This window comes from Micromys minutus, assembly GCF_963924665.1.
Source record: "Micromys minutus genome assembly, chromosome: 5".
Classification (NCBI taxonomy): domain Eukaryota; kingdom Metazoa; phylum Chordata; class Mammalia; order Rodentia; family Muridae; genus Micromys; species Micromys minutus.
In genome coordinates, this window is record NC_137974.1 from 49,258,320 (window position 1) to 49,281,757 (window position 23,438).

At 50.9% G+C, this 23,438-nt stretch overlaps 1 protein-coding gene across 1 annotated transcript in view; it reads right to left on the reverse strand.

The window, feature by feature from the left end:
• Positions 1 to 1,805: 1,805 nt before the first annotated feature.
• Positions 1,806 to 23,438, reverse strand: part of RFX2 (regulatory factor X2) — a 56,622-nt gene continuing 34,989 nt past the window's right edge. The window contains exons 6-17 of the mRNA XM_080916689.1: positions 11,443 to 11,624; positions 10,448 to 10,567; positions 9,609 to 9,724; positions 8,950 to 9,068; positions 8,597 to 8,709; positions 7,913 to 8,067; positions 6,679 to 6,776; positions 4,960 to 5,109; positions 4,139 to 4,347; positions 3,744 to 3,897; positions 3,348 to 3,390; positions 1,806 to 2,980 (exon numbers count right to left, since the gene is read on the reverse strand). Of these exons, the coding sequence (XP_080772815.1) occupies positions 2,868 to 2,980; positions 3,348 to 3,390; positions 3,744 to 3,897; positions 4,139 to 4,347; positions 4,960 to 5,109; positions 6,679 to 6,776; positions 7,913 to 8,067; positions 8,597 to 8,709; positions 8,950 to 9,068; positions 9,609 to 9,724; positions 10,448 to 10,567; positions 11,443 to 11,624 (1,572 nt within the window). The 3' untranslated portion in view covers positions 1,806 to 2,867. The remainder of the gene's footprint in view (positions 2,981 to 3,347; positions 3,391 to 3,743; positions 3,898 to 4,138; positions 4,348 to 4,959; positions 5,110 to 6,678; positions 6,777 to 7,912; positions 8,068 to 8,596; positions 8,710 to 8,949; positions 9,069 to 9,608; positions 9,725 to 10,447; positions 10,568 to 11,442; positions 11,625 to 23,438) is intronic.

Below are 23,438 nucleotides of genomic sequence, written 5' to 3' on the forward strand. Positions count from 1 at the left end.
AGGGGTTCAAAATCATCTGCTGCTCCGTATCTTTAGGACCAGCTCGTGGGGGCAGAGGTAGACGGGTCTACATAGTTCTAGACCAGCTAGGTAGTGAGTCCCTGTCTTTGAAAATGAAAAGTTGAAGTTGGTTGTGCACATCAATAATTCCAGCATTTTGGGGACAGAGACGAGGACTGTTGGGTCTTGCTGGCCTATTCCAGTTTCAGTGAGACTCCCTCTTCCAACCTCCTTCTCTGGCTTCACACAGATACTAAAGAAAATGGCTCCCAGGGAATCCTGGGCTGTGTCTGGGGACATGTGTGAAGTTCATGGTTGTGTGTTTCTCTGTGGCATGGAACAGGCAGAGCCCAGGAACACTGCTTAGTACTCTAAAGTGCCCCAGAGTTTGCCCCAGAAAATGTGGCCTGGCTGAACATTCCCAATGACACTGAAGGCAAGACACTTGGTTGAAGGCTAGGCCTGAACGTCTAACAGGAAATGCTGAGCTCCATCACCCCATGACCTGCCACACCACTCCTGCCGCCGTCCCAACAATTTCTGGAAATTCTGAGCTCTTATTTGCTTCTGTTAAGGGCCAGGTGCTGACAGGTCTGAGCGTGGGAGAGCGTTGTGAACAAGGGGGTTCCTCTGTCCTGGTAGTGCTGTAATCACTGCCTAAGGCAGGACCCATGGATGAGATATATCAGCCCATTAGTGGGAGGAAACCTAGGAAGCAAGGGCACACTTTACAAAGAACATTTCCCTGCGTGTGGGCATTTTACTTTTAAAAAAAGATTTATTTATGTATGTGAGTACACTGTCACTCTCTTCAGACACACCAGAAGAGGGCATCTGATCCTATTACAGATGGTTGTGAGCCACCATGTGGTTGCTGGGAATTGAGCTTGGGACCTCTGGAAGAGCAGTCAGTGCTTTTAACCGCTGAGCCATCTCTCCAGCTCCTCCACCCTTTCATTTTAAACAAAGTATTTCATATGTGTAGGTGCTTTGCCTAGATGCGTCTGTGCTCTATACATGCAATACCTGTGGAAGCCAGAAGAGGGTGTCATATCTCACAGAAATGCAGTTACAGCTGGCTGTAAACCACCCTGTGGGTGCTGGGAATCGAATTTGTGTCCTCTGCCGAAGCAGCCAGTGCTCAAAACACTGGCCCATCTCCAGCTCCCAAATCTTTAATAAAAGGTTTTTCTCAAACCATTAAGGACCCCATCCCTTGAGTTCTCTCTCCATCATGTGGGTGACCGGAGTTGAAGCGGGTTAGGCCCAGTAGCACCAGACTCACCTATGGGATACATCTCTGAACCAACGATCCACTTCTGGACACACACCCCAAGTTCTTAGGAAAGGCTGACATTGGCCCTCACCCTGAGAAGCACCTATTGGGTGCCAAGGACAAGAGTGTGCATTTTATTCTGTTGGGTTTGGAAGGGCCACCTTGTGCAAGCAGATCCTGCTGTCACTAGCTCCGGGCTGGACTTGCTAGGGACACAATTCCACTCCCAGAAGAGAGAGACCTTGAGGTCAAAGGCTCAGCTTTTGAGGAGCCATGGGGAAGAGGGAGTTTGGAAGGCACCTATTAGATCCCCTGGCTGAAGTATGGTGCTCTACCTACTCAACAAAGGTAACACAGTACAGGCAAAAGTCCAGTGTGTATTGCTTTCCACAAGGGGGAGAGATTGGTCAGTCCAGTCACTTTAGGCATCAGTGACCTGAAGGGACACCACTCTTTAAAGCTGTTCTGTCTAAAGGCTCTCTGTGTTGTGATCAGTGCCGCCTGAATGAACAAACACGGACGCCAGGTATGTTGTGATGGACACATTCACAAGAACCTTCTAAAAACAATTACAGCACAAAACTATTGGGGAACATTTTTTCCAAAAAGAGAGAAACTATCATATTTCATTAGGCGCTTCCTAGGTGTGGGAGGGCAGGGCTTTTGTTGGGGCAGAATTCTCAATGTGGCAACAGCAGCAGGTGTGACATGTTGGGGCCTGTAGAACTCAGGGCCCAATAGGCCTTGGTGTTCATTTGTCCACAGAGATCTCCTGGTCTGGGGTTGAGAAGGGGGTTGGCCACAGGCCAGCAGCAAGTATGGCTAGTTTGGGGGAGGCATCTGGAAGACTGCAGGGGCCCAGGCACTGTTGTGAGCACAGGCTTTGGGGTTCTGCAGGGAGGCATGGACAGGTGCTGACCCCTGTGGCTGCCTGGGGAAACCCAACCCAGGCCCCCAGGTTATCTTGGTGTTAAGTATGAATTGGACAGAAAGTCCGTAGTCAAGCAGAAGATCCGTGCATCTGTATTTGACTGGACCTGCCTGGAGCTTGTTACCTTCTGGGGCTTGGACCTGTCCAGGATGAGATGAGATGCCACTAGCATCTGTGATCCAGGGCCTGTGCCTGGAGGCCTTGCCTGTCTATGAGAAGCTGTGAAGTGCATGGAGACCACAGCACAAGGGACCCACAGAGCCCCCACTCGGTGACCTCAGGGGAGTATGGCTCCTTCTACTCTGGACTATGCTAGAGTGGGTTTTCTTTGAAATGGTGGTTAAGTTGGGAGCAGCTGAGTGGAAAAGCCACCAAGGTGTCTGGGACATTTCTGGGGATGTGCCTCGCAACTCATACATACAGCAGAGGAGGGTGTTGACACAGGTCACTGTATCCTTTGGGGGCAGCCGATGGCTTGAGTGACCATCTTAGCTTCCCACAGTCTCTGGCACACTGTGGGTAGGGCACCCCAGGCCATCTTGGGTCACAGTAAACATGGCATCATTGAAGAGGCACTAGTGTGATACAGTTGAGAGTCCAGGTCCCTAGAGGGCCAGGAGACGCCTTCCAGAAGCATGTGGAAGACGCCTAGGGAAGGGGCTAAATGCCCTGCAGCGGGTGGCTGGGGTCACTCCGTTCTCGTTTCACTAGGGGCTCGCCCAGGCTGCGGCCATCCACATCTGCCTCACTGTTGTGTCCATCTCCAATGTCCTCTGCAGGGATGAAGGACAGAGGTGCCACTGTGAACAGGGTGGTCTATGAATCTTGCCTCACCTCTGCTTCAGGTCAACCTGCCCCCATGTCCTGCCTGGTCACCCCTGGGTGCATCAACAGGCTGACCTTCTAACCCGGATCTCCAGTGGTTACTAGCCACTGGCCTCAGCTGCCCAGACTGGCCAGTGATAATCCCTCCTCACACCCTGTTGGCTACCACAGAATAATGTGAGAGCCCATGCCCAGTTACCAGGACTCCCACCTCCTGCACACCAGCTCCTGGGATCCTCAATTCACCATAGATGTGCCACAACAGCACCTCTTATAGATACTGTGCAAGGGGGCTGGGAGCCAGGGCACACTCACCTTTGTCCAGCAGGGTCAGCGACAGAGAGGCCAGATCATTGAACTGTAAGAGAAGGGAGAGTCACGGGCCTGCACAGGTGACTGTCATCGATCCCCCCTGTCAGGCCCATAGAATGAGGACTAGGAAGGACTGGGCTCTGAGAGGGTTGTGTGGGTGGAGCCTCTGCTCTTGCAGGTCCCAAACCAAAATGGCCCACATAGAGCACAGCCTTCCTGTGGCTTCTTTTCTTTGCCTTTTTAGGACTGTGTGTGTGTGTGTGTGTGTGTGCGTGTGCATGTATTTGTGCATGTGTGCAGTACCTACAGAGGCCAGAAGGAGGCACTGGATTCCCCTGGAGAGGGAGTTACATATGGTTGTGAGCTACTATGTGGGTGTCTGGGTCACCCTGGCCTCACCTCGCCCATGACAGCGATGGGTGTCTCCCCGGTGGCCTGGGCCACGCGGTGCTCCACCAGGTAGAACATGTACTCGTCATACAGCAGCCGGATGAGGTGGAAAGAGCCGAAGCTGGCGGCACTGCGCAGGGTCAGGTCACGGATCACCATAGAGCTGGGGACACAGGGACAGAGAATGGGTACCATCACTGGAACTGAGCCTGAGCTCTTGCCCTGGACATTTCAATGCTGTTTCTGGACTTGTGTTGGTAGCTCCAGCTCTCTCTCTGAGGCCATGACTCCAGCTCTGCCCTCAGGTCACATGGCCCCACTTGTTCCAGGATTAGGAGCCCAGTGGGTGTTTGGACCTCAGGGGTGGCACCTCCCTACCATGAATGTGGGGTGACCCAGCTCACCTGTAAAAGGACCACTTGAGCAGGAACTGCCGAGCAGCCTTGGGGAAGCTGGGGCTGCCTGTGTGCTGCTTCAGTACCTGGGTGACCACGTTGTCCAGCCAGCTGGCCCACTGGTCCAGTGAGCTCTGCTGCTGCAGGGTGACCTTGAAGTCATGCTCCAAACGCTGTACCAGGCTCTCCTCACACTGGCACACCCATGAGGCCTGCTCCTGCAAAGGCATAGCGGGTGAGGGCCTGGGGATCTTCTATTGCATGGATTTGAGACAGGGGCTCATGTAACCCAGGCTGGCTTCAAACTGCTGAGATGACCCTGGACTTCTAGGTTGAAGTATTGCTGGGGATAGGGCCCAGGGTTTGGTGCATGCTAGGAGGATGCTCTGCCTACTGAATCCCAATTCTACCTTTTCTTGTTATGAACAAAGTTTCAAGAGGTAGCCCAGGTTAGCCCAAAACTCCCAATCTTCCTGGCTCAGTCTCCTAAATGTGATGACAAGCAGGAGCCACTGAGCTTCACAACAGCTCAGTCTGCTGAAAGGACCGCCTCGGAGCCCCAGGGCTGTCCTCAACTCTGCTACTGTTTGTACTTTTCTGGCAAGACAGAGCCAGACACACAAGGTTCAGTGGTTGGGAGCATTTGGAATGCTTGTTAAACCAGCTACCAAAAGAACCCAGACACGGTGAGGAGGTGGCTGGTGGGCTGTGAGCAGGCCCCAGGCTTTCCATTGCAGACGTACATGCCAGGGAGGGTTTGCTGGTCAGCCAGGGTGGGGAGGACCCAGCCCAGAACAAGGCAGGGCAAGCAGATGTCACTGCCAAGTCACCTGCACATTGGCAAAGTCCACACGGTTGAGGTCACTCAGCATCTGGTTAATCTGTGATGTGTTCTGCAGCACGGCACGTGCCGCCTGTGCCAGGTGGTTGAGGGACGTGTAACGCCGCAGAGTCTGTGCAAAGGCACTTACAACACCCACCTGTGAGGGACCCAGGGGACAGATCAGCAAAGCCCCTGCATGGGGGATGGACAGACAGATGTGCACACAGACACGCACAGACACTTGCACATGTGCACACATGCATGCACACCCCCTGCTCCCTACAGGCCTGTGGAGACTCAGGATAGCAGAGGAAGAAAGGGCAGGATGGAGAACCCTGTAGGTAAGAGGACCCATGTTAGCCCCTGTGACCATCTCACTGAGGAATCATCTAGATTGCCTAACTGAGGAGAGGAAACATCCTACTGGCTGAGCAGAGCAGACATGGGTGCCAGCAGTCTCGTGCTTTGCCCACGATGCACCTGTGCCCTCCCAACATGCTCCAGGATAAACCCTTCTTCCTTTGTGTTGCTGTATCAGGCAAGTGACCCTACACATACAACTGAGAGTACAGGGGTGCGTGGAGGTCACAGCCAGCCCACTCACTACAGGGGTGCGTGGAGGTCACAGCCAGCCCATTACAGGGGTGCGTGGAGGTCACAGCCAGCCCACTACAGGGGTGCGTGGAGGTCACAGCCAGCCCATTACAGGGGTGCGTAGAGGTCACAGCCAGCCCACTACAGGGGTGCGTGGAGGTCACAGCCAGCCCACTACAGGGGTGTGTGGAGGTCACAGCCAGCCCACTACAGGGGTGCGTGGAGGTCACAGCCAGCCCACTACAGGGGTGTGTGGAGGTCACAGCCAGCCCATTACAAGGCATGCCTAAGGGCTTTCCCTCCAGGCCCTGTGGTTGTCCCTGCTTTTGGAATGGTAAAGATACAGGTCCCAATGGGGTGGGATGTCCCAGCACTCAGGGAACTGAAGCAAGAGGATGATGAGTTGGAAGACAGAACTTTTGGGCTAAATGAGACCATTTTGGAAGATTCAGGGAGTGGGGTGGGGGCCTAGAATCTTCACACCCACCAAGCTAGCTTGTGTGTTTGTGGTTGTGGGTGGGGGTGTGAAGGCCAGGGCTTGAAATTGGGGTCTTCACTCTGCACCTTAGTTTTTTCTTAACTATTAGTGTGAGAATGTACACATGTGTGGAGGTCAGAGGGCAACTTGTGGGAGTTGGTTCTCTCTTTCCACCATGTGGGTCCCTGGCATCCACTCAGGTGTGGTGGCAAAAGTCTTTACCCGCAGAGCTATCTCCCGGGCCTCTGACTGTACTTTGTAAAGGTGGGATTGAAGATTTGGTTAGTGGCTGTTCTGGAGAGCCCCTTAGAGCTGGTGTTACAGTGTGCACCACCATGTACAGATTTTTTTTTTTTTAATTCAGGCCCTCATGCTGGTGTGGCAAATGTTACCTCCTGAGCTGTGGCCCAGTCCCAGAACCCAGCTCCTGCACACACGCTGCAGAGTATCCGGGCCACAGATTTACACTGAAGACTGTAGTCATAGGAGGAAATGTCTGCTCTACAATTGCCCAAGAATGTCACCTCCAAGGCCATTTATGGTCCTTTTCCTGACAGCTCCTCTCCTACCCCCATGGCATCCTGGGAGGCCCGTTTTCTTAGACACACAGGGAAAGTTGCCTGGGCAACACAATGGATCCATCTGTGCCGGTACCTTGGTCTGGATGACCTGCTGAGGGAAACCGCTCATGGCGTTGATGAGCCAGCCCTCTAGGCTCTTGGCGAAGTTCCTGATGGCCTGGGTGAGGGAACCTGGAGGTGTGAACCAGAGGCTCATGGTGAGTGGGTGAGCACTCTCCCAATGGGGGCTACCAGATGCTGTATAGAGAACAGGTAGAAGTCCCGTGGAGGGATAAGTGACAGCCTGCAGGTGACTGGGGCCCTGGACACCCAGGGAGGAGGTGCCAGGGGAGAGTGGGGAGCAGACACTTGTCCTCAGAAGGAGACACTGGGCCTTGTCTGGGAATACACATGGCCAGCACAGTGATGGCACTCCTGGTATGGAGACCAGGGACACTGGCGTTGCCTGGGCTGTCACAATCAAGACATACATGTCACCAAAACCACAGCATCAGAGTCAGATACGTGCACATACATTATGTACAAATGCACACAAACACACACAGACAGCATATGCATGCATACACATACATGCACACACAAAGTATGTTCTGTCAACATTCAAATTTATTTTATGCTGACTTGCCCTAAGAAGAAATTCAGACTTTCTGATTTTGTTTTAGGACAGGGTCTTTCTGCATAGCTGATCTGGAATTCAGTCTGTAGACTAGACGGGCCTAGAACTCACAGAGACCTGCCTGCCTCTACCTCCCATGTGCTGGAGTAAAGGGCCTGTGCCATCGTGCCTGGATAACCAGGCTGCTTTTACTTACATTTTAATTTATTTTTAGATTTTTTTTTTAAAGAAAATGTGTTTCGATATTACTGTCTTTCTGAGATTCAGAATGTCACCCCGGCTGGTCCCCCAGAAGGCCATGGTTCTTTGTATTTCTAACTTCTGGCAGGAAGCTCCTCAGGGCATGTAGAGAGATCTAGACTGGTGGTCACTAACAGTCCCACACACACCTGCAGGGAGTGCATCCAAGGCTGAAGCTGGGTTTGCTGCCCACTTGGGGGCCATGGGCACTGAGCTGGGCAGGGCTTGTGTGGGTCCAAGGCTGTCTGGATTTATGAATAATCTCCCCTCTAATAGGCCAGTCTTGGCTATTTCTCCTAGCAAGCATCCCTGGGGTCCACGGATGGCCTTAGCCATCTGCTGCCTGGCAGAGCTCCCTGGAGTCAGGATAGGGAGGGGTTGGCAAGTAAGGGGACACTGCAGGACTGGGTGGTGGCTCTGGGGAACAGGGCGTTGGGATGGGGCTGCTTACTGGGGACAGGCCGCAGCACATCTGGGATGAGAGTTTCCACCAGTGCCTGGTACAGGATATGATCGCAGCTTCGCATCCACTGTAGAATCGGCTCACATTTACACAGAGAGATGAGTTTGTCCTTGGGTAGGAAGGTGGTTTCTGGCTCCTCATCGCTGTAGGAGAGAGGGGACACAGGTAAGCCAGAGAGATAGGCAGGGACTACACAGAGTGCAGAGGAAGGCAGACTCTACAGGCTCAGACAGCTGTCTGTGGAGCCCCCTAGAGTCCCCCAAGGACTAACTCTCTCTCCTGTTCTGCCCATGGCCTGGGTGGTGTGTGAGTCACTGTAGTCTCTCTGGGCTGGATAGCATAGGTCCATCATCCTAATAATACTCAGGAACCCGAGGCAGGAGGATGACAAAGCCATGCTCAGTCTGAGGCACAGCAAGAGAGCTGGGGCCACCGTTCAGGGAAACAGGCCCTGTCTGGCATGTGCAGGTCCAGGGTCTCCAGAACTAAAAGCAGGTGGTATCAGGACTCACTCGTCAACCAAACCAAGCTTAAAAGCACAGAGGAGGGGTGTCTAGGCACCTCCTCGGACAGCCAAGACACAGGAATGTGTCATCAGGAGATTGCCTTGGGGTTAAGTTGGGGAGCATATGGGCTGAGTCTTTCCTGTCCTGGGGTCAGGGTGTCTGTCACCTGGCAGGCAGCGAGGCATGGCCATCGCTGGAGGTAGCCTTGCAGTTCCAGAAGGACAACCACAGCTTCTCAATGTACTGAAACTGGAGGTTCATGACGACATCTAAGGTGGCCTAGGAGCAGAACAGCCTGTCAGGGGTGGGGCCCAGTCATGTGCCTGGTGCTCCAGGTAGCTGTGGGGCTTCTGAGGTCCCTAAAGGGGTCTTGGTAGTGAGGAGAGAACAGGTAGAGGTGGAGTCCAGGGAGAAGGTCCATGGGAGGGGGATGGGCTCTGGCCTCCAGTGGGATACAGATCTAGTGATGGTGCACGGGAGCTGCAGGTGGGGGTTGGGTCTGGCTGAGTAGGGCGTCACCTCACAGTGCCTTCGATACACTAGCTGTAGGGCCTTCACATCATGAAGGGTGACGCTTTCCTGCAGTAGCGTGCTGCCTAGGTCAGGTGCCGGGAACTCTGGGAAGACGTGGGACACATCTGGGGAGAGACAATCCACACATGTCATGCATATAGGCTCCTGGGGACACAGGCACTGGAGATACACAATAGTGCTGTCGTCACGTGGTGACTGTGAATGTCAGTTCCTTGGGTATTGTGGACCCAGGGTAAGCAATGTCTCAGAAACATCACATAAGCAGACAGTCTGGGGCTGGGTCCGTGGCTAGAGTGCTTGTTGAGATGCCTAAGACCCTGGGTCCCATCTCAAGCACCACAGTGACCTGTCACCCCAGTACTCACGAAGCTTAGGAGTTCAGATTAGCCTGGGCTATAGGTAAGCCACAGAGAAATCTCTGTGCTCAGCTCTGGGTGCATTGCTGGTACCCAAAGTCACCATCGTTATGGCAACCACTTTGCTACTCATTGTGTCTACCACATCCTACCTAGTCATTCATTAGTTTATGGTAGATCGAATTATGGCAGTACTATGGTAGATAGGTATTAGACCTCACATATCTGCTGTCTGACCTAGAATCTCATCTACAACTGTGTATATGGTGGAGCAGGCCCCACACTCACCTATGTACTGCTGGTGATGTTGGCCCTGAGTGGCCATGGCCTGCTCGGGCGTGCCATGTATGTTGTCATGAGCACTGCCATCCCCAAGGCTGTCTGACTTCTGGGCTGGCCGGTACCTGGGCAGAGGACAAACATGCCACCATGAGCCCTCAGCAGACCTTTCTGGGATGGACCCAGGGAGCACAGAGGACTCAGTGTATGTGTGCCTGCATGTGGTTGGTGTGCCATTTTTAATAGCAGTCTTTCTCTCCCAGTGGTGGGACCTGGAAAGTATCCAGCACCCGAACAGACCTGGGCACAGGAGCAGCACTGTGACCGTCAGCCAAGGGCATTCAGGTGAGGTCTCTTGGGGGAGGAAGAAGGTACCACTGAGCTTTCTGGGATATCCCTTGACAAGGATGAAGGCTTGCTCATATACGCTGGTCCTGAAAGGAACCCGTGCGGGGCTTTGGGGTGTGGTCAGGGGTGGAGCTCTGTCTAGACTTTCCCATTGGGGGTTTTGGGGAGTGGTTGGGGATAGGGTCCCTGCTTAGGGTATTTGAGGTCCCCAGCACCTCAACAAAGCAAGGGTCTGTGGTTTCAATTACAATTTTTGTCTAGAAAATAATTAAAAATATAAATACCCAAAAAGAAAAGAACACAAAAGAAAAGTGTGGCCAAGATCTGGGTGGGGGGATGCACAGGGGAGGACATGGCTGGTCAATAAAACTTCCCTTATGTGACTCCACATCTCACTGAGTGTCTGTCCAGACACACTGGGGCAGAACAGGCAACTTGTGGAGTCTTGCCTGTTATGTCTGGGGACACAGGGGCTGCAGGGTCTGGCCAGTGTCACCCACCTAGGCTTCTGGTGTGTGGGCTGCTGCCTCATGGCCATATACTGTGTGTCTTCCTGCAGTCGGTTCAGCGGGGAGTCTGGCTTCAGGCGGATCCCATAGTAATGGTACTTTGAGTTGCCCCTAGAATGAAACATACAGGGTAGACACTGTTGAGGGACACTCTCCTTTTTGGCTACTCTGGCTTGGCAATCATGGGACCATTCTATATGTAGCAGCCTCTGGTGGAGAGGCCTCTCTCTTGCTAGTGTGATAAAGGCTCTGGGATGTTCTGCACAGAGAAAGCCACCTTTGTCCAGCCCAGGCCTGCCTACTTACTGGGACTGTGACTGACAGCTCTGCCCAGTGTCTCTCACACCTCACCTCACAGCTGGCCTGAGATGCACTTACAGCCCGGGAACATGACGACACATCTGGAGTGTGGATGACAGATGACCGTCACCACGTCAGGCTCTAAAACCCCATTTTGGAAAAGAGCGTATCTTACAAAGTAAGAGGAGGATCAGGAAGTGGCCTGCCATGCTCCAGGGCTAACACACAAGCAGGAGGGGCAGTTATTCAACATCATCAGATATACAGTGAGTGTGAGGCTAGCCTGGGCCACACGAGACTGTCTCAAAAGAAAAAAAAATCAGCTTGTTCCGAGGAATTTCAAATGAATTCTAAAAAATGGAGTGAGCCCAGTGTAGTGGTACAGGCTTTAATCCGAGCACTTGGGAGGCACTCTATGTAGTCCAGCCTGAACTACACAGTGAGATTCTGCCTCAGAATCAAACCAACAACAAAATTTACAAAATGAGAGTAAATTCTGTGTCTCAGCCCTGTCCAGTCTTCTCTTCTTAGTTGTCTCCCCATCCCAACCCTGGACAGACAGCTGGAAGTCATGAAGCCTCCACTGGGGCTGGATGCTTGTGCGTTTTGGGGAGTTGGGTCTATGACATGGGAAGAGAGGAGGCAGGGCTGGCATGACCCAGGGAGCCCTGGGGACCATCACTCACCTGGTCCCCAGGCGTCGAGTGCGCAGGCCCATAAATACAGAACGGATGAGCTTGCCGAAGGACGCGGCATTGACCGGCTCCAGCTTGTGATCCTGGCAGTGACGCAGGTAGTGGTTGTACAGGGAGCTGCGGGGCAGGCTCACACCCTCTGCTGTCTCGTAATTGTCCAGAAGCCACTGGAGCTAGAGGAAGATGGGCATCAAAAGCCTGGGGTCCCAGGAAAGCCCTTCCCTGTACTGGTGAGGGCAGTGACAAACCACCTGTGTGGTACTCACATCAGTCCCCTGAATAAATATGCCAAGTTCCTCTGTTTCTCCATCATTCATCCATCGTCCCACCCACCCACCTGTCCATCCATCTACTTACTCACCCACCCATCCATCTATCCACCTGTCCATCCATCCATCCGCCCATCCACTAATGCATTAATGCATTCATGTACAGCTTGGTCTCCATGTTCCTTGACTTATTTTATAATCTCTCATGTGACAGAGACAGACCACACTGCATCTCCAGCCTGAAACAAGCCCACAGCACTACACTCCTGGGAACACTGAAGTCTCCTAAATCCACACAGCAAAGGGACAGATTCTGATTCAGAAACACAGGACAGTGGACAGGAAGCCTTGTGCTCTAGGCTGATGGCCTGCCCCAGACCCAAAGGTCAGAGGGCTCTGGACAAACCTAGATCGCCAAAGAGAGGCCCTGAGAGTCAGTAAAAGGTGTAGGCTGAGGCTGTGTGCAGGGTCTATGGCTCAGGGAGGTGCCAAGAACCCACCACCTGGTCCCTGCTGTGGGTGATGTCACCCTGTCTTGGATCAGTCCTACAGGTAAGGCACATGACCTGACCTAGTGGCTGCACCATGACTAGTTATGAATTACAGTGCTGGGGCGGAGGCTGAGTCCCTCCATGCATGAGGCCAATGTTGCTTGTGAATGGTGCCAGATGCCTATCCAGTCCTTCCTATGTTGGTGTCCTTCGTCCCCATGTTTGCACTGTCTCCCAGGGGAGCTACTGTTAGTGGCTGACAGGTGCATGGCCACATGGCTGGGTCCCCACTGCAGCGGGGAGCTGGCTTGTGCTCTGGGGAGCTCCTCCATGGGGTCAGGCAGGGAGTCCCTGACATGACTACCACACAGAGGCCCATGTTGCTTCTTATTGGTCCCTCTAATTCCTTTTCCCTCCTCCATCACGCTGAGGACAGGCTCAGCATGGACCAGAAATCCAGGTCAGAGGGCTGCTTAGGGGAGACAGCAGGGGCTCTAAGCAGGATTATAGATGCCACATCTGCAGGGTGGCCAGTTGAGTGAATAGGAGGCTGCGTGCCATACTGTGTTCAGGGAGCACAGAAGGCCTGGGAATGTTTTTCTGGCACCACAGGACCAAGAGCTGTCTCTCTGGAGATGGCAGGCCAGAGTTAGCTAGAGGTGGACTGGCTCTGCCTCTGAGCAGATGAAACAGGCTTCAAGGGTTAAGTAGGAGTTGGCCTCCAGTGCTACTGTGACTGATCAAGACTATGTGGATCTCTGAGTACTGGGTTTGGGCCTTCGGGCTCCCTGCTCATCCCAGCAGCTGTACCCAATCCTTCCCCACGAGCCATGGCTGGCACTGCCCACCCCCCCTGAGGTGCCATGCACCAGCCGTTTCTTCCACCTAACAAAGCACAGTCCTCGCTTTCTGCCAATGGTCAAACAGGTGGCAGTTTAAACAAGGAAACAGGCACATGCTTGCTTCCAGATCCCTGAACTTGGAGAAGCCAAGGCAGGAGGATTGAGATGTGGAGGCCAGCCTGGGCTAGGGACAACGTTCTCCAAGGGGACTGAGCTTTCCTGCCCAGGGGTTTGATTTCATCCTGAGGTATGGACTCCACCTAACAGTTTGCCTCTGCTGTCCCCTTCTGACATGCTGGGCACAGTGTCTTCCTCTCAGGGCCACGCCTGTGCCTCCTACTTGACAGAACACTGAGGACCAAGGCTGAGGTTCAATGTTAGCTCAGGATTTAGCCATACGCTTCTACGCCTCTGGGAACTTCATCGGCCTTGTGTGCTACGGAGCCTGTTGCTGTATGGAGATCCAGCACGAATGTGGCTCTCACATATCAGGGCCACTTGGAACCTTGGGCTTCTCAGCTCTCTCTCCACTCAGGTCTGTGCTGTGTCCCTGATACCACAGCTCTGGGAGGCAGAAGCAGAACTGGGCTGTTTGTGTTGGTACCCCAGGACCTTGACATGGCATTTCAAGACCAAAGCTGAGACCGAGGAGTCACTGAGAGGAGAGGTAACTGAAGGGGCTCTGCCTTTGTCATCTGATTCCAGATCTTTCTTGAAGGCTGGGTATCTGAGGAGGCGATCAGGAGGCTGGGGTTTAGGCAGGGTGATAGGAGGGCTCACGCAGGGGGGCACAAGGATAAGGGTGGGGCTGGCAATCCCTCTTTATTCAATTTCTGGGATCTTCATGAGGAAAGGAAGAAACGATTCTCCTAACTCATCCTCTGAAGTCTGAATGCACAATGAGGTGAGCTCACATCCTCCCCAATAAACAGAGAATAATTATTTTAAAAGAGTGAAGGTGGTTAACTGGGCCCTTCAGGTTGCAGTGTTGGGGTGGCTTTGGTCAACTTGACACCAACCTCAACTTTATCTGGAAAAAGGGACCTTCAACTGAGGGACTGACTGTTCCATCAGATTTGCCTGTGGTACAGGGAAGGGCCCAGCCATTGTGGTAGTGCCATCTCTGGGCTGGTGGCCCTGGGTTTCATGGCTCAGCAGGCTGAGCCAGCCATGGGGTGAGAGTCAGTAAGCCGCAGCCATCATCTTTGCATCAGCTCCTGCCTCCATGTTCCAGCCCTGACTTTCCATATGACCAAACAAACCCTCTCATCTCCAACTTTTTTTCTGGTCATGGTCTTTATCACAACAGAGTTGACTACGAACCTGCTATGGTAGGTTCTGCAATGGCAACCGATAGGCCTCTGAAGGACCAGCATGGTGCTATGCTTCAAGGTGATGGGCCTTTAAGGGGCAGGGCTGGATTAGAGGACTCTGGGTGGCAGTCGCCTCTTCCTCATCTGCCACAGACTCCTGCCATGTGTCCTGTGTGGCCTGGTCACGGCTGGCTGAGTCAAGCTAACCCATTTTTCTTTCTATGTGGATGCTCCCCAGGTGTATGTCATAGTCGTGGGGAACTGGCCACTGTGAGTGTGTCCCAAAGCAGTGCTGGATCATTTCTACATCTCAGTTTCAAAACAAAATATCACATCTTCCAAATCCAGCAGACACATTCATTCTGGCCTGGTAGTAAGGAAGGCTAAGGTGTACTTTGTGGACAGACAGTGTGACAGGGCGGGCCTGTGGGGTCTCTGTGCTGGGTAAGTGTACAGGCCTAGCCTCAGGGTAAACTGTTGCCTTCCTGGAGGCTTTGGAACCTGTGCTGCTTCAGTCGAGGCCTCAATGGCCGTTGGGTGGGTGGCAGGTCCCACAGTTGCTATAGTGACAGGTATGGACAAAGGATTTCTCCTAAGGGCTTTTCTGCTCTCCAAACCAACTGTGGAAACAGGGCTAGCAGAATGCAACATGGGGAGATTCATGGCTCCATTGCTAGTGGCCATCCTGATCCGGCCATGTAACCCTCAGAGGCCACCGGGAACATGGCTCTGTTGTTCATGGTGCCCCAGGATCCGCTGTACCTAGTTGGAATGTACAACAGCTTTGTTGAGGCTGTGACATTCCCACCTTCCCGAAAGCCCTACCAACAGCAATTCACTGCAGGGACAAAGGCAGGTCACTAGTAACTCTTCTTCCCCCTCAGCCCCCGCCCTCCACTAAGATGATGCGTTCTCTTTCTCTGCCACAGATGTGGCAGGTTTTCTAGTAAGATTTGATCTCTACTTCCCTTGCTCCTACGTCACCACCGCCTCAAAGGAGAGAAGAGTGTGCACGTTGGTGACACTGATGGAGGACGGGGTAGTTCGGGGTCTATCGTGTAAACTTAGGTTGGAAATCGAGCACCTCACACCCTGCGACAAGCACACTGAGTGGTCCCCACAAACATTCTGACTGTCTTATAGACAGCAACTTGGGGGCTCTGTCCCTATGATTGGCATCTCAGTGCCCCACAAGCTGTTGGTGGTCCAAGCCTTTAGTCTAGCCTCTGGCATGCTGAATAGAGGTGGTTATTTCCAGGTTCCTGCTCGTGGTGTGGCCTAGGTCCCTTCCCTTGAACATGACAAAGGCTTCTCCCTTGGCCTCTGTCCCCAGGAGGACTGTCCAACAGTGGAGAGCACTGTTCATCCTGGAGGGTTGGGCCCCAGTGGAAGGAAATGTCCCTGGCTTCAATTTCTGGGACAAGGCACTCATGCATGCTGCCCAAGACAGCACCCAAACGTGTGAGCTCTTCAGGCTTCTAAACCTTCCCCTAGATCAGCATCTGTCCCTCTCCCCAGAGTCACAGTCTCCCACAACAGTCCACTGTGAGCCTGGATGAGCAAGAAGATTTGGGAATCAGTAAACAAGCTGAGCAAAAGCAGCTGTTAGGAGTCCTAGGGAAAGGCAGCATCTGGGGGCCAGGTCAATGGTCCACGTCCAGTTTCTGCGGCAGATCTTAGGTTTTGAGAGGTGTGGGTGGTGGCACATTCCTGTCATCCCAGCTCTCAGGAGCCTTGGTAGGAGGACTGCAAGTTGAAAACCAGCCTTAGATACATACATAACCCCAGGCCAGCCTGGGCTACATGAAACTCTGCCTCAATAAACAAGAATAAGTAAATCAAATACCCAACACAGTCAGGCATGTGATCCCAGAACCTGGGAGGCCGGGACAGGAGGATATGGAGTCTGTGCTAGCTCGGGCTACTTAGCAAGGCCCTGCTTCCAAGTAAATGAGAAGGCATGGAGTGGACACATGTTGGGTTGGAGGCATTTTGGGGTATGAGAGGGAACAGAGCATTCCTTCTCAGCTCCCCAGGCAAAACACTGAGCCAGCCTCTCCTCCAGGCCCAGCCAGCCAGGCTGGTGTCACAGAGGGGAGACAAGAGAGGCTGCTACCTGCTGCCTGTCTCACATTTCCAAATTACACAGCTGAGGGGCTTCATGGCAACCCAGTCCCAAGCTGGCTTCCCCTTTTAGAAAGCTGCATTTAAGTCTGTGTACCATGTACATGCAGTGCCCTGAGGAGGCTAGAGCCTTGGAAATGGAGTGAGATGGCTGTGAGCTGCCACATGGGTGCTGGGAACCTGGCCTGGGTCCCTCTGTGAGGGCAGCTGGTCTAACAGCTGGGTCTCTTCTGTTGGGAATTGGTTTTAATGCTATGCCTTATTTTGTATCCCAAAAAGCTGTGCTTCCAGACCTGAGAGTCCCTGCTCCCAGCTTGACTGATATTAAAGTCTCTGCATAGACATGGAGATGGGGTGGGGTGGTGGTGGGAGGGGTAGGGAGATGGGAGATGGGGTGAGGGGGATGGGGGGCAGTCAAGAGACTGAGAGGGGAAGAGGAGTATCTACATGACAGGAAAGCAGAGGAAGATAAGAGCTACAGGAAAGAAAGCAACCAGACATGTAAGAATTCAGGAAAGGCCCGATTGGGTCTGGGGTAGCAAAGATGAAATGTAGATTTTAAAAGATGTTAACTCAGGAATACTGGTGGGGGTTGTTTGCTAGCTGTGGAGAGGTTTAGAAGTGCCCAGCTATTGAGCTAGACAAGGCATATCAAAATTAGCTGGTGTGTGTGTGTGTGTGTATGTGTGTGTGTGTGTGTGTGTGTGTGTGTGAGTTTCATTCTCCAATCTAGAGAGCTCTTGGGTGAGTATAGGGTGACCTGCTGGGAGCCAAAGCACTTTACCTAATTCACCACTACATTATTACAAATTTAGCGATTCTTGGATAATATAAGATTAGGAGGAGGAAGAATTGGCTTCTTAACAGGCTACAGATTTTGTCTGAGCCAGGTAGAAATTTCTTCCCATGGATTGGAACTATCCTAAGAGCCCAAGCTCAGAGAAGCTGGGAGCCCCTGCTGTGCAAAGAGAATGGCTGGCTGCTCAGAGGGAGGCACAGACTTAGGAAGGCAGAGACAGGCACACAATAGAAGTTGCCGGCCTCCCACAACCAAATAAATAAAGGATGCAGATAGTTAAAATTCAATTTAATTGTTTTTAAGGACAGAAGGGAGAATAATAGTAACTGTTTAATTGTTTTTAAGTATACATGGAATAGAATCCAGGCCTTTGATCTCAAGTGTAGGAAATAAAGGCTGAGAGAGAGAATAGGAGGAATGAAAAAAAAAATGCATTTGAAGAAATGTAAAAGTCTTGCTAGAGCAAATATTCAGAATCTTTGGACATGGTCTACACAGGATTTCTGGGGTTGCTTAGCCTGGTATGACAAATATAGAGCCTCCAACTAGGCTTATACAGTAAGTAGAAGGCAATTTAATTGAAGTTAAAGACATAGATGAGGAAATATTTTGAGGCTTTTGATCTTAAATTGTAGGTCAAAGAGCAGGGGGTAAGTAGAAAAAACTTACCTCAGATAATAGAAGCTTATGTTAATTCAAGTTACATAAAGAGAAAGGGGACATATGTACCCACAGAGATATTAATCTCCATAGAATGGAAGATTTATGTATACCTAGATAAATAAATAATTAAGGCTTTAGATCTTAAATTATAGGCGGAAAAACAGGGATAGGGAACTTAACCTATCTCAGACAGTAGAAACTTAAGCTTTGTAACTTTAAACTTACTATTAAAAATGAATCTTGTAAGAACAAAACAGGAGATGGTGGGGAAGCATTATCTCAACAGAAAATACTTGTCTAGAATATTTTAATCCCTTTGAGTTGTTTTAATTATCAAAATGAAGATGATTATAAGTTCGGTGGTACTTATGATATTAAAATTCCTCTGGGAGAGAGGTCAAGCTATACCTTTAGTGACTTCTGGTTACTGGAAGAACATACTATTTTGGGGGAAAGGCTGTGTATTTGCATTGACAGGGAAGGAGAAAAGGCTCTGGACCCCTTCCAGAGTGATATGGATCAGATATGACAGGGTTCTTCCCCTGATATTGGGTACAGAAAAGAAAAATTCAAGAAAATTCCAACAGGACAGGTAACATGAACTGTTGGTTCCTGGACATGGGACAGCCCAATACTTGGCTTACATATAAAAATATCTCCAGCTAAACCTTCAGCTAAAATTAGACAATACATTTTGTTGGTTATGGAATCCTTAAGATTCTTCATGCTCTCCTTCATATGGCATGAATGAAAACTTATTACAATTGGTTATTGATCAAATTAACTCATAGAAAGACAGTTGTCTTTCACTCAAACAAGGAACAAAATTCACCCTTAACTGATCTATGCACCTTTCACAATCCATATGAATATCTTAATACTAAAATTTTGGTTGTGAGATTCATATTGTTACAGAATGTATAGCTTTGGCAAGACTCATCCTCAGGATGCTCAGATGACCCGCTGTTCCAGCTCCCTGCCTCTTGACACTGTTTCCAGAGAATTGGTTCCAAAACAGCTTCAGAAATAGCTGGTGATTCCAAATAACCTTGCTTCATCCAACCTTTCAGACAGATCTAGTCAGAACTCCAGTCTAATCCTGAGCCTTCTAAGCATACAGAGACTGGATAACAGATGCTAAAGCTAGCTTTCATAAGTCTAACCAAAAATTCTAATTTTCCTACCCCTCCCTATAAAGGATTTCTCGTTGCCCCTCTTTAGCAGGAAGAAGTTGTGGATAGTTGTCTTCCCGATCCTTTGTGTTTGGATGTCTGGTTATGTCTGGTTTATAAGTATAGATAGGCTGTCATTTTAAGAGATAATTTGGAAATTGTCATAATTTGAACAGGAAGGAAATAGACTGGATAAATTAGTAAATTTATTCCTAAGCAAGGCACTTCATAGCCACAATCTTACATTAATAGAAATCTTTATAATTGATGTCAAATTGAAGTTGTAATTACTTACATTGGTACAGAATTTATATACTGATATAGAGTTAAAGTTTTTACTGGTATAAACTTCTTATATTGATACAAAATTTGAAATTAATATTGTTACTCTTAGATAGGCATTGGGCCTACACAACTCATTTAAGAATACAAGACTTACACCCAGTTCTTCTAATTACTGTTATTACAAACTGTTTAGGATGATTAACCCAAGTTAAAGGCCAGGTAATAAAAAAAACTCATGTTTTTTTTTTTTTAATTTTTTATAGTTGCTGCTTCATTTCTAGGTCTGTCAGATGGTTCTGGGCCAGCAGGCTGAGGACAGATGCTCCAACATTAGGAAAATTAAGAAATTAGGGGACTGTCTAGTCTCTGCAATTTGTTTAAGTTTTGTGCTTCCTACATATTCAGGTAATAATTGGTCCTCAGATTTCTGACGGGGTTGAGGACTAGTTATAGTCTCATACTCCAACTCAAGTTGTTTAGATTGAGAGAGATGACATAGATTTGAAAGGATGATTTTCAGATGGTAATGCAAGCTAAAATCAAAACATAACTCAAGTATAAAATTGTAAGCTCTTTAAGTTAGGATGGATGGTAGAGAACAGATACTATGGGCTGTTAATTATACATCATACTTTGTAATTTACATAATTGTTATGGTTATGTTCAATTTGTATCTAAAAAAAAGAGCCTTTAAAAAATTTGGACAGAAAAGGTGAGATGTTAGGGATTGATTCTAATGCTATGTCTTATTTCTGCTTCCAAAAAGCTGTACTTCCAGACCTGAGGTCCCAGCCCCCAGCTGATTTTGATTGATGATAAAGAATCACTGTAGAGCCAGTGACTGTCCTTGGAGATGGAGAAGGGACTTTAGTGTGGACAAGGTGCAGAGAGAGAGAGAGAAGGGTGGGGGGAGAGGAGAGAGGAAGAGGGGTGTGGGGGATCATCATGACTGGAGGCAGAGAGATCAGATTTAAGAGCTGCAGGAAACCGTGTAGCAGTGTTAGGTGGGAAGGGAATGCTGTGAGGGGAGGTGGTGCTGCCCAGAAGGTAACAGCAGCAAAGATAAAATATAGATTTAAAAGGTGTTGAGCCAGGAATACCAAAGAGAAATGTGTGGTAGCCATGGGGAGGTGTAGAAGTGCCCGAAGTTGAGCCAGTCTTGGCCTATCAGAACTAGCTGGGGTATGTGTGTCTTTCATTCTCGACTCCAGAGCTCCTGGGCAGGTGCAGTACACTTGCAGCCTGCAGGGTCAGAGGGGTTTAACTAACTCACTGCCACACTCTTCCAACACTTTCATTATTATTTCTGAGACAAGGTCCAGGCTCATCTCTTTTGTGGACCAGGCTATCCTCCTGAGTGCTGGGGTTTAAGGCACACTTTACCACGCTTGGCTTATGTGACTTCTGGAGTTTGACCTCAAGTTCATGGCAAGCATTTGACTGACTAGACATCTTCTAGCCCCTCTTTTCCCTGCTTTAATCAGATTCTCACGTAGCCTAGGTTGGCCTTAAACTCGTGCTGTGGCAGCTGACCTTGATCTCCCACTCCTCCAGTCCCGTCTCTTTAAGTGCTGTCTGCAGGTATAAATCACCTGAAGCCAGATCTTAGGAATGGATCCTGGGGCTCTGGTGCCTGACCCCAGCCTGCCCCAGCTTTTCTGTTTTGAGACCCAATATTGTTATGCAGCACAGTCTGGCCTCAGACCTGTCACCCTCCTGCCCTGGCATCGTGAATCTGGGATGACAGGCATGACCAGGCCAGTCCCTTCTGTCACCTCTCTTGCTTATCTTAGACTTAATTCTTAAGATCTCACCACAGGTCTACACATCTCGAGACAACTCAGTCCCAGGGACAAGCTGGGTACAGGTGTCATCATCAGGGAACCTCGTGCCCACGAAGGCCATGGCTTGGCTTCTTCCTCACTATCTAAGGCTGCTTCTCAGATTTTTGGTTAGAATTTTCCATCTTTCTTTAACCTTTTCCAGGTTGTATTTTGCCAGGTCTCTGGGCTTTTCTAAGATCTGTGAGCACTCCAGGCCGAGCAGGGCACCCGGGTGGTGGGGTTCCCAGCACTTACATGGCTGTTGAGCAGGCCGCCTTTGTGGGGGGCGAGGCCTTCACTTTTTTGGAGAGTCTTAATCGCCATTTCAAGCTACAAAGACATGTACAGAGACAGGACGAAACCAAAAAGGTGGTGGGGGTGGGGTGGGGGGAGAGAAGGAAATCAGATGGTTAGAGGCGTCAGTCTCTCATTAGCATCCAAATAACCATGGCGGCTAGCAGGGTGAGTGGCAGGAGTTAATGGTGAGTGAAGCAGGTTCAAGGCTTTGTGCAATGTGCCAGAGCCCAAGATAGCGGCACAGGACAGGTCACTCGCAGCCCCACATCACATCCCAGCACAGGATGCAAGGCTCTGAGAGGGAAGCTAAGGCTAACAGCAGAGCCTCCCTCAGGCTCTGAGAGGGAAGCTAAGGCTAACAGCAGAGCCTCCCTCAGGCTCTGAGAGGGAAGCTCAGGCTAACAGCAGAGTCTCCCTCAGGCACTCTCCTATTCATCTGGGTTTGTACTTTACATGTAGGTGGTTTGCCAGTGTATCCTGTGTGTGCATGCTGGGTGCCTGTGGAGGCCAGAGAGGGCACAGATACCCTGCAACTGGAGTTACAGGTTGCCCTGTGCCACTATGCGGGTTCGGGTTAGACACTGGGCTATCTTTCCACCTTCTTTTTTGACACATGGTCTCTCTATGAACCTTGAGCTTTCTGACTGGCTATTAAGCTCCTGGATCCTCCCGTGTGCACCTCCTCAGCTCTGGGGTCAGAGGCACCACATGCTTAGCTTCTTAAGTGAGGGCCGAGAGGGTCACACTTCATCCACTGAATCCTCTCCCCAGCCCAGGGAACCAAACTTATCTACAGCTGCTGTGTGAACTCAGGTGTGAGCCAGGCCATCAGCCCTGCCGCCGGCACATATCCCACACTGCACTTGCTGCTGCAGATGGTAGGTAACCCTGATTCCTGGGCCACCTTCCTTAGTGTGGCACCACAGCCTCCTAGGCAGATACTCAGGGCCTCTGGGCCTCTGCACTGCCTGAGAGGAGGTGGAGTTAGGAGACAGTGCAGTGAGTGGGGACAGGGTGTTCTGTCAGGAGAGCTGTGATCTGGCTAAGGACCTGGGTGGAGCAGAGTAAGGCCACCTGCTGCTGCACTGAGTGTGGGGGCAGTGGGCACTAACATCAGCCAGGAAAGAACCTACAACACTGGGTTTTAGGCAAGTAGAATTGTCTCACTCACCAGGAACACGGTCAGTGCAGGCCCACAGGAGAGAGGGCCAACGAGGCTGCTGAACTGACTTCAATCCCTACGACCCACATAGTGTAAGGAGAGAACACACTTCCACAGGCTGTCCTGACGTCTGCAAGTGTGCTAGGGCACATGAGTGGACGCAGTGTGGTAAGAAAATAGAAAAGGTCACGCTTTCCGAGACCCTCGGATCCTGATGCATCTGTGACCTGCAGTGGCCTGGATGAGGCACCACACCAGGGCTGCCTTCACACAGCACAGAGAGCAGCATGGAGAGCAGGCAGGCAGTGGTCACGTCTGCTGTTTGCTCCCATCAGGGCCGGGCACAGGTGGGGGCAGAGGGGGGCACAGACAGCCTGAACCTACAGCATCCTGACAGGCAACAGGGGTGGCAGCTGAATGCACCAGTTTCTTCTTACTTCTAGAACCTTCCACGAAAGACCTAGACAGTCCCAAGCTCCTAGAAAGCAGTGAGCGGTCCACGAAAAGGAGGTGGGTAGGGAAGAACAGCAGATTTGAACCCTGTGCTGAATGACTGTCTCCAGTAAAGGAGAGTTGGGGAACTGCAGTGAGCTCATCTGCTCCTGCACGGGGAGGCCAGAGGTTAGTGCTAGCTAAAAATGTTTTCATCCTGTGTTCTGAGACAGGGTCTCCCCATGAACCTGCAGCCTGTTCACTCAGCTTGGCTGGCCAGTGCACTCCAGGGATCCTCCTGTTCCTGTCTGGGAT